This window comes from Arvicola amphibius, chromosome 12 (genome assembly GCF_903992535.2).
Source record: "Arvicola amphibius chromosome 12, mArvAmp1.2, whole genome shotgun sequence".
Lineage (NCBI taxonomy): Eukaryota > Metazoa > Chordata > Mammalia > Rodentia > Cricetidae > Arvicola > Arvicola amphibius.
In genome coordinates this window covers 139,379,449-139,390,493 of record NC_052058.2, presented here as the reverse complement: position 1 = coordinate 139,390,493, position 11,045 = coordinate 139,379,449, and the positions used below count along the sequence as shown (strand labels likewise).

Below are 11,045 nucleotides of genomic sequence, written 5' to 3'. Positions count from 1 at the left end.
GATGGGTCAGTGGCGACAGCTGTGAGCCACGAAGAAGGTACCAGGCGTGAGGTCTGGGTCAGAGGACTTGATGGACGGACAGCAATTTCAGCCAGGTGGTGTTCCTCCACAAGTCCTGGCACACGTTCCTTGTGCCCAGATACTTGAAGTTCAACCTTTATGCTGCAGAACCCAGGACTGACTGATGTGTGTCCTCAGATGTCCTGAGCGGCATCCTAACTCCAGAAGAAAGGCCGATGGAAAGCTACTTGGCCAAGATGGAGCATGTTTTTAATGTGCAAAGCCTTATTGGGTGCTGGCCAGAGTGGATATGCCTGGAGGCAGGGTGGGAGCTGGCACGCCCCCGAGGGAGCTGAGGGCACCTTTATGTCAGGTACACAGGTACCCTGTGCACCATGTGTGTCTGTCCCATTTCATAGCACCTCGAGGAAAGGTTCCCCTTTTTCCCTGTGGGGTATACCTCTGAGCTCTGAGAAGCAGATGGCTTTCCAAATTCAGCTCTTCGGGGATGCCCTCCACACAGGTGGGGTGCAGAGTTACACGGCACTGGTATTCTTGTTGGTCTACTCAGATTTTAAACTCTCAGGGGGCAAGGTTTCTAAGGCAAGGCTCAGGATTTTGAGACTATGTTTTTGAGGTGGGCAGAGGCCAAGTCTTGATCCTTGGACTCAGGCAGCATAGCCCTCTCCCAGAGAAGCCGTAGCTGAGGCTGGTCAACCAGGGCATTGCTGGCTTTCAGGACAGAGCCTCTTCCAATGTGATATCTCATTTCTAGGCTATTTCCACAAAGCGACATCAAGCCGGAGGAATTCAAATGTCAATGGAAAGCCAGAACAGAAGCACTAAACACTCTTGCTTAATCTCTCTCTCTCTCTCTCTCTCTCTCTCTCTCTCTCTCTCTCTCTCTCTCTCTCTTTCTCTCCTCCCAATAATTATCTGCCCCTTTGAGGTACATAAGATCTTGGAAGTTAAAATTCTTTTGTGACTCTTGTGTAGTTTTTCCTTGGGAAGCCATCCAGTGGCCGTTAACAGTATATTACGTTCAGGACGAATGGCAAGGTCAAGTCCACTCTCTAGCTCTATGCAACTGTATTCTCGAGGCAGCCTTACTGCAGGCGCAGAGCGGTGCTTTGGGGGTCCTGGCTGCAGGGCTGGTGTGCTTTTGGGTGGGGTGAGGGCTCTCCACTCACTAACTGCCAGACCTCAGATCTTAGAATCGGAGCACTGGGCAAGCACCGTGCTATATGTCATGAGCTTGGTGGAGAGGGCGGCTGGCGTATCTTATTGGCGTAGAAGTCCCTACAGGTCTGGCAGCAGCGCTGGTACCACCGCATGTCCTGGCAGAGGTTCTTCTCTCGGATGACCCGGCAGTACACTGTCCACTGGTCTCGTGTGCATTTGTAGGTCAGAGCAGCTAAGGGAACAGCGGAAAGAACACATGAGTGCCCAGAGGTTAAAGCCCTGGTTATGATAGAAGCCACCCATGGCTGTATTGGTTTCTCTTACCTTCAAGTACACATTAGCCTTACATAAATTCATGGACATCTAGGGTTATATAGATGCTACTTTCGCCTGTGGATCCATTTCTGCTTCCAGCCCCTGACTGTGGTATCCTTGTTGCCTTTTCAGATCAGGAGACACTAGAGAGTTTGTTCCTGAGCTTGGAGGAGCTGGTTCGTGATATACCATACTGCTTCTGTTGGCGTTTATAAAACACAGGGGCATGGAGTAGTGGGCAGTATAGGATCCACAGAAGCATGAAGTTGAAGGGTAAACAAATGGCTCACATTTCTCTCAGGGTCTTAGTCCTCTAGAGAGAAAGCCTTGCACCCAGGGGGTCCCTGAAAAGATACCATGTAGACTCACGCTGGCAACAGACATGGGTGTCCCCTCTACAAGCTCAGCGGCTCCCCCGACTCACAAGGAAGCTGCCTAGAGAGCCCTTGGTGGCAGGTAAGGGGCTCTGCATAGTGCGGGCTGCTAAACTAACAGGAGCGTGGATGACTCAGGAGACAAGGCTCTGGGCATGCCCATCAGGAATTAGCTAGAATGGATTAACTGAGGTTGGAAGACTCATCCTGAGAGTTGGTTGCTCTTGTCCCATAGCCTGGGGCCTTAAAATGAATAAAAAGGAGGAAGGTGAACACCCGCGCTCTTCTCTCTCTGCTTCCTGACTGTGAACACAGTATGACCGGTTACCCTAAGCGTAGCCCAGCAACCCCTTCCACAAGTTCCTTTGCTCAGTATTCTGTGGACGCATTAGATGGCCCTCACGTCATCCCGTCACTGGCTGGACTATGGACGCCTAAGCAGTCTTGTTCTGAGCGCCAGGAGCTGAGCTGCTTACAGGAAGACTGTCACCTCTCCACCCCACCTATGTGCAGCTCTGTCACGGCCCAGAGGACCCGTGCATTTATCCTAGTGACTCTTTCCAGAAGGAAGTATGGCTTTCACTCCCCACAGAGAAGGGGGTCAGGGTTGAGGCTATCCTGCCTTGGCAGAAGAGTGAGAAGGATGCCCCAAGGATTGTGATGGTGGTGGGGGATGGACAAACACCTCTGAACCTTCTTTAGCCCCAGCAAATACTGGCACCTCTAGTGCTCAAAGAAGGTGGCTTTCTGGTGTACAACAGGGGGACAGTGGCACCCAGAAGCCAGGGTCAGGGGAGGTACTCACCGAGGCGAGGGGAGGTGATGGTGTTCACATTAATCTTGTCATTGCAAACCTCCTGGTGGCACTGTCTGTAGGCTGCTGGCTTGGACAGAGTGGGGCACTCACTGCCATGGCGTCCAGTTACTTTGTGCATGCACTGTACCACACGGGACTGGAGCCCCTTCCCGCAGGTGGATGAGCACTGCCAGAGATAGGGATAGCCTGAGCTATGAGGGTCTATGAGATAGCCCTCCCATAAAGCCGCTCCTGGGCATGTCATTCCCAAGTGCCTACAATGTCTGCAAGTCAAGGATGCTCCTTGCCTGCTAGAAGCATGCTGCAAGATGGCATGCTATGTCTCACTGAAACATACCCCGAATCCTTGGCCCCCAGAGGCTGGGACAGGCACTTGAGGCATTGGCCAGTCAATGGTTCATCTTGACTGCTGACTTGATGAGATTCAGAATCACCATGGAAACAACTCTTTGGGCATCCCTTTTCGGTAATAATGACTACATTGGGCTGAAATGTGAAGAACCACCCTCAGTGTGAATGGCACGTTGCCACGGGCTGACAGGTCCTGGACTGAATGTGCTGAGCACCAGCAATCATACTTACCACTTCCTGACTGTGGGAACAATGTAACCAGCTACCTTAAGCACCTGCCTTTCTCACCATGAAGGACCTGTACCATAAACCTTAAACAGAAATTGCTTTTATCTGGTATTTTGTCACCGCAGTGTCACTGATACAGAGGTGATCAGGCAAGGTATTGAGGGCAAGGCGGCCAGGATGAGATTAGTGCCTTCATAAAAAGAAGACTAGAATGTTCTCGCCATCAATTAAGGATGGCAAGATGGCGCCCTGCAAACCAGGGGACATCGGCCCCATGTTTTGGTGACCCTGGCATAAGCACAACTGCTCAACCAGTCTTTACATCTCAGCACAGAAAGATGAGACACTTGATAATGAAAAACTTGTGTGTCCTCAGCCGTATCTCGCCCCCCACCCACCCACACAACATTCTCACTGGCTCAAGCACAATCCTACTCTGAGAAGGACTGTTAGTAGCCCATGCCTACAGCATCTGCTGACTGCATGAGGTTTCTGTGTACGGTGCCTTTGGCCCTCGAAGTTTGGGAACGTGCATCCCATGTTTTCAAGGGCCAGTTTCCCTAACGGTGCTTTTCTGAATCCCTCCCATGGCAAGTGGCACCTGACTGTCTCCCAGGGTAGCTTAGTCCTCTCCCCAGATTTGGCTCCCTGTTTTTACTCTCTCCAGACCCCATGAGTCATTTCTCCACTAAGTTGGTTTCCTCCCAAGTAGAGACCCACAACCATGTGTACACCTTGTTCATCTGGTGTCCCCAGAGCCCCCCTCCCCGATTTATGGGGTCCTGAGGACATTCTGCAAAACTTTAATATGGCCCAGGCTGCACAGCAGCCCAGCTGGAGTTAATAACAGCGTCCAGGTAGGAGAAAAAAGGACTGTTCTTAAAATGCGGCGTGCGCCCTGAGAAAGCCAGGTGCTATCCTTAGCCCTGTTTCCTTGAATCTCTCCCACCCGGAGGAGGAGGAGGGCCTTTCTGGGAGGTGATGGGGAGTCACAGGCCCAATGGAGGCACTGGTGTATCATTTTGCCCAGGGAGTCATTACCAACTCCCTTTCAGAGAGATTTCTGGGAGCAGGGGCTTTGCCTTCCTGTCTAACAAGCAGGATCATGCTGTGGAGTGTAAACATTCAAGGGAATGCTGTTTGGAAAGATTACCAGTCTTCAGTCACAAAAGAAGGCAGCTCCCCCCCCCCCCGCAGGGTCCTCAGCATGTTTCGACCAGCTAAGACTCTCCTGCAAGGCTGTCCCTAAGCCTGGCTTCGTGCCCAGGTCTGTGTCCCAGATATACCCACCAGAGGCTTCCCGCCACCCAGAGAATTCACCCGGCATCGCCAATGCAGATTTCTAGGCGCTAACCTTAACCTCGGGAGTCCATATCAGGGTTCACAGATGTCTGAGGGCTGCTGAGGTGATTCAAGGCAGTTCCCACTCACAGGGAGCCCTCAAACACGGGGCAGGTGCTAGAGCAATGTGGATTTTAGGGGCGTCTTACAGGAAGCTAGGACTGGCTGCAGGAGTGAGCTGGTGAGCTTTGAAATAAAGAAATCCGGATGTCTCAACCCCCACAAAGAAGTACATCAGGAAAGGCCAGGGACATCACTGTTTTTAAGATCGCCAGGTGATTGCAGTGGTTATCTGGGATTGAAAGCCCCCACTTAACCAGCATCTCTGTGCTCTGTAGAAGTGCGAAGAACTCCTCCCACGAAGCCATCATGTATTTCTGTCCAGCTAAGCATGGTTAAGCTGGAATGACGTCCAGCTGCAGACCCGACTGCAGGGTTTATGCAGAGCTGACAGGTGGGCTCGGATGGAGGAAGCAGTCACGGCTCCCCATTCAAATAAATGCTTCATGTTTTTGTAGAGAACAAAAATGCTCTGGGCTCAGGGGCAGCGAGGCATGCTTTCAGATATTTCGTAGCCGAAGTAGTGTTTGGGAAAACGCCACTCATCTGAATAACCTCAACCAAGGTTCGTTATGGTCTTATGAAAGATGGCCCAGAGGTTAAAAAAAAAAATGAAGGGAAAAATTTTAGCTACTGACTTCTAGAGACAGGATTTCATAATTACAAAGAGAGAGGGGTGGCATAAAATGTATAAAGACAATTTATCGAAGTAATCACACCTATCGAGTCCACTTGAATAAGGCCAGAGACAGAAAGGTTAATGATATTGTCAGAGCAGTCACACCAAAGAAGAGCAAAGCCACACCATCTGGTACAAAGCCATTATCAATGCAATGTCACACTGACTTGGGACCATCCCATCGGGTGATGAAAAGTCAAGCCATGCCAGTCAATGCAAATCTACACGAAGGTTTATGCCGGTGTTATTCTTTTGGTTGGCCCTTTAAGGGGCAAGCCGTGCCCACTCCTAGCGACCCCCCCACCCCTCTCGCCGCCATCTTGAATCTCTCCTCTTTTCCTGTCCCTTGGCGTGTGCACGTGTGTCTCTCTGTCCCTCTGCCCCTCTCTCTCCTTTCTCCTATCTGTCTCTCTCTCTGTCTCTGTCTCTCTCTCTGTCTCTGTCTCTCTCTCTCTCTCTCTTTTTTTCCTCTAAGTAATAAATGTCCAGTTCTATGCCTGCCTACTGTGTCTATGTGCCTTTTACCCACCACATGTCCAAACCCGCCTCCCTGCTCGCCACATGGCGGTACCTGCTTGCCCGGGATGAGCCACCCGCGGCAACCCGCCCGGGGATCTTGAGCGACCCGCTCAGGACCCGCGAGTCTCTGCCTTGGGACTGGCTGCTCCCAGAGTCTGCTGCCTGCCTACAGCTGCTGCCTGGGACTTGATAGCATTTTTTAAAGGAACAACAGCTGGGATGTCCCGAGGGAGCATCCCACTCAGAGGCTTCTCAGTGAAGCTAGATGGTGATGACTTTGTGTGCCCTGATAAAAAGCATGGGTGTCTCAGGAGATGATGGAGCAGATAACACAAACATCCCATCGTGATGGACAGAACTATATCATTCAGTGGTGGGTTCATAGGGCTCACTTTAAAACTTCTAGAAAAAGAAAAGGGCTATGTCTAAATCCAGATGCCTAACACACAAGTTTAAATAATTGGGGCCAGCGAGATGGCTCAGCAGGTAAAGGTGCTCTTGCTAAGTACAAGGAGAGAACTAAGTTCCTCCCTAAGTTTCCTCTGACCTCATAGGCCTGCTATGGAATGTGGGCCTTAGTACCCCATACTAAGGGCTTCTCGGGGAAATAAGAGCGGAGAATTCCCACTGGTGATCCTTCCACACTGGCTGCATTTTTGGTTTGAGCCTGCCCCTAGCCCGAGTCACACAGCACACAGTCTTGTTGGAAAGGTTGAGTTTAGGGAGTGGCTGGTGGGAGATGAGCCTGTGGGCACCCTGCAGAAGTCTGGGAAATTTACGGGCCTCAATAAACATTGGGAGAGTTATCACTATTAACAGCAAAGATGTGACTGAGGATAAAGTAAGCTGCAGGAGGCACACAAGGAGGTTGCAGGGGGTACAACAGGAAGTTGCAGAAGGCTGCAGGAGGCACACCAGGAGGCTGCAGGTGGCTGCAGGAAGCACACCAGGAGGCTGCAGTAGGTTGAGGGAGGCACAACAGGAGGCTGTAGCAGGCACTCCATGAGGTGGCTCTCTTCTTTAGTTCCATCAGGCTGCTACACTGTCAGGGTTGATCTGGCAGCCAGATCTCCAGGAGCACAATTTGGGGCCACGTTGGCGAGAAGGGACTGTTTTTGCTTGGCACCTTTCTGGGACCCCAGGCTTGAGTTACAGAGAACAGAGGCATACTGTGAATTCCATTCTGTGGCCTCCCCTGAGGCCCCAGCCCTAATTAAACAGCGAGGAGATGACAGTGTCTCCTGATAGCATCGGATTCTGCCCTGGAGCCTTGCTGGGAAGTCATTCTTCAGGCTTTTACAACCTAAGCAAACACATCTATACAAACAGATCTGGTCTTGTCTGAAGCTCTCTCATGGTTGCCCCCACTCCTTCTGTAAAGTGGCTCCCTAAGACTCAGTTAGCCCAGACAGAAGTAAACCCGCCATAAATTCATGAAAGAAAGCTTATGTCAGGCTAAGGAAAAAAGACGTTCTCCTCCCTGTCCTTTTGGGGAGCAAATACCTATAAAACCCTTTGTATTCCGCCTGGTGACTACGCAGCCCCAGCAACCTTTGCTTGAGCAAGAAGGGAGAATCAAAATCAAAGACACCTGAGGCAGAGGTGCCCTGGGGGAAAAACAGTATGAAATAAAGATTTTATGTGGTTCAGTGGTTGAGCACTTCCTTAGGTGCAGGAAGAGACCCTGGTTTACAGCGCAGCATAAAAACAAAACAAAAAATAAACAACCAAGAAACTAACAACATTCCACCAACACTAAAACCAGCCAGGATGTAGACTCACGAAGCAAAAAACAAACAAACAAACAAAAAACAAAAACAGAGATTAAGCTTGGATTTTCTCATATGCTTTTAAAAGCAAATTACCAAGTGATTAACTAGGAAAAAGAGATTGTTCCCAGGTTGCAGAAGTTTAGGCAACGGGAGAAACGGGTTGTCGGGCCCTTGTGACACTGTGCAGCAGTAGTATTGCCTGGCTTCTCTCAAATAACAGTAATTATAATAGCCATTAAGAGCAGAATCTGCCTGTTACTGTGTCCTGGGCTACTGATGGTCTAGTTCTCATGCTGACAGCCACTTGGTCAGTGTGGTGCTTGGAGCACAGTGGCTGATCATCAGAAGGAGATGAGGTGCACCTTTCATAGCAGGGTGTGAGCCTTGAGCCTTATGATTCCAGACTTGAGACTTGAGCCAGCCCCCTCCTCCCCATTGCTGCCCAGAGGCTCTGCCCTAAGACACCCTCCTGGCAAGAAGGAATTGTCGGTTCTCAGCTGTAAGAAAATGTAAACACTAAATTCTAATGGGATGTTTTCAGGATTTAATTATAAAAAAATGTTATAAGAATCCTGTGAGAGAAAAGGTGTCCTGTGGGAACTTGTTTTGAGGGTAGAGGAGTTCAGATCAGGCTGCCCTGCCTGTACTGGGACTGGGTAGACTAAGGCAGGAAGGAGCTCCCAGGGCAGCAGGAAACCACTCCTAGCCTCTTGAGGGAATCTGAAAGCCAGTCTGCCTCTGGTAGGTTCTGGATAGGAGACACAGAGAAGGAACCCCATAGCAGCTCCAAGTTCTGTTGGTAGGAAAGATACCTGGCTGGTAAAATGTCATTAGTTCTTCAAGGGCTTTCCTGACAGTTTCCCCTCCAGACCTGGCAGAAACAGCACAAGCATGGGCAGCTGTTGAAATCTCAAGAGCTGGTCTGGACAATAAAGAAAAACGATGTTCGTGCTAACTCTGACATGGAAGGAAAAGTTAGACTCAAGCATGCGCACGCACACGCTCCTTCCCCCTTCAGTTCTCAAAGCCTTTCGTGCAGTCTTGGCTTGGTGCCCAGAGCCTCTCCTTCCTCTGAATTTGCAACCTGACAGCCCTGATTCAGGTTGGTCTTTATAGCCAGAGAGCCAGAGAGCATGGCACCCACTGATGATCTATCTGCAAGGGCTGGTGATGTGGGAGTCCCCTCTGTAAGCTGTAAATACCATTGGTGAATAAAGAAACTGCCTTGGCTTCTTGATAGGGCAGAACTTAGATAGGCGGGGAAAACTAAACTGAATGCTGAGAGAAAGGAGGCAAAGAGAGAAGCCATGTAGCCCCGCTGGAGACAGATGCCAGAACTTTACCAGGTAAACCACTGCCATGTGGTGATACACAGATAAATGGAGATGGATTAAATTAAGATATAAGAGTTGGCCAATAAGAAGCTAGAGCAAATGGGCCAAGCAGTGATTTAAATAATATAGTTTCTGTGTGATTATTTTGGTTCTGGGCAGCTGGGATGAACAAGCGGCCCTCCTCCAACAGGCTGGGGTATCCTCAGAGGATTGGCATGGAGGGGTCCGCAAGGGTGGCTTTCAGTCCCTCCCTTGAGGGCAGAAGATTCCCATCATCATTTTCCTCTCCATCCTGGTAGTGCCGACCTATGGTTCCCCAGGAAAAGCTGCAGACAGACTAGGGACTAATATGAACCTCTATTTCCTCATGTAGAAGACTGGGACAGATGGTTGTGAGAGTCAAACGGGTCACACGAGTGGATGCACTCTGTCATGGATTCCACCCAAATGAGTATGACCTCCCACCAGCACCTCATCTGGGACTCTCCAAGGCAGGGGCTCTCAGGGTTACATGGTACTGACTTCACGCTGCTCTTAGGGCTTAGCAGATCCTTGTGCTGGCCAGGAGGCCCAGGAAGCACACGGAGCAGCCTGCCATTTGCATTCGGTGAGTGAGCATGCCATCCATTGCCAATCAGTGGCTTAGCCAGGACTGGCTGGGAGTCACAGTAATGTGGCCACAGGCCTACAGCCAGTGGCGATGGCACCACATGCAAGCAGAGGCTCTGAAGTGGCACGGGGCAGAAGAGCTTTCTGTGAGCACATGACACGGTTGGCTTCTTTTTAAGACCATGGCACTCCAGCCCTCATCACCCTGTCAAGAGCACAGAAAAGTGTCCAACAGCTCCATGGGAGCATCCTGACCACAGTGCTTGCGTGACCATGACAGCATGGGCTTTCCTTCTTCCTCCTCAGCTCACTGCTTGTGCTGGCTAGTCTATGTCAACTTGGCACAAACTAGAGTTATCACAAAGGAGGGAGCCCTACTTGAGAAAATGTCTCCATGAGATCTGGATGTAAGCCATTTTCTTTAGTGATTGATAGGGGTGGACTCAGTCCATGGTGGGTGGTCCCATTCCTGGGCTGGTGGTTCTGGGTTCTATAGAAAGCTGAGCAAGCCAAGGGGAGCAAGCCAGTAAGCAGCACCCCTCCATGGCTTCTGATCAGCTCCTGCCTCTAGGTCCCTGCCCTGCATGAATTCTTGTCCTGGCTTCCTTGGATGATGAACTGTGCTATGTAAGCCTGAGCCGGATAAACCCTTTCCTCCCCGACTTGTTTTTTTGGTCGTACTGTTTCATCGAAGCACTAGAAGGCCTAACAAGACGCTGCTCAGAGATACTTTCTGTGCTACCATTTACATCTCAGAGACCGAAGGAGCCCAGGCTACTTGCAGACTGGTGGAGAAGGCTCCCTTGGGGCTTTTTAGAGGCCTTGTAAGTCAGGCCAGCTCCTTCTAAGGGTACTTAACTGCTACCAGGGAGGTCAATTGTCATTTTGATCTTTTTGGTAGGAGAGACATCAGATTTCACCTGTGTCAGTTAGATCTCAAACTCAGGACAAATGGCTAACCTAGGTGCATATTTAACATTTCAACGTGGACTCTGGTCACCGCCCTCCCTCAGTCTCTACCTATTACAGAGTAACCCTAGTATATTCCACCCCCAACCCTAAAGTCTCCAGCCCAGGGACTGGACTGGGCGGCTGCCCCCAGCTCCTCTTGTTAGAAATATTTCTTAATATTAGCTCCCTACCGATGCAAAAATTCCCAATCAAGCCAAATCAAAACAAACCAAATTAAGAAATATCCAGGTTTAATGGGAGATCTGCGCTCTCGGGTGGCCCCGTGGGGGAACTGGGAAGCTGGGAAAATGCGACCTCCAGGAGGAAGAAAGGGAGACCATGTGTTTCTCTTTGGGGGGAATCACTTAAATATCCTGGGGAGTGGTCCTGAACCCAGGGAGGGGTCAGGATCTGGCCTGCTGGTATTTGGAGTCCAGACCAGGCCTGGGGACTGGGATAGATGCGAGGGACTGGGGCCTACGCTCCCAACTTGACACGTCTGATACCTATTTA

The 11,045-nt window shown here is 50.4% G+C and overlaps 1 protein-coding gene across 2 annotated transcripts in view; it reads right to left on the bottom strand.

Annotated features, from left to right (window-relative positions):
* Nucleotides 1-1,247: 1,247 nt before the first annotated feature.
* Adamts17 (ADAM metallopeptidase with thrombospondin type 1 motif 17) overlaps nt 1,248-11,045 on the bottom strand; it is a 314,297-nt gene continuing 304,499 nt past the window's right edge. For both annotated transcript variants that reach the window (XM_038314049.1, XM_038314048.1), the window contains exons 22-23: nt 2,677-2,854; nt 1,248-1,414 (exon numbers count right to left, since the gene is read on the bottom strand). In XM_038314049.1, the coding sequence (XP_038169977.1) occupies nt 1,248-1,414; nt 2,677-2,854 (345 nt within the window). The remainder of the gene's footprint in view (nt 1,415-2,676; nt 2,855-11,045) is intronic.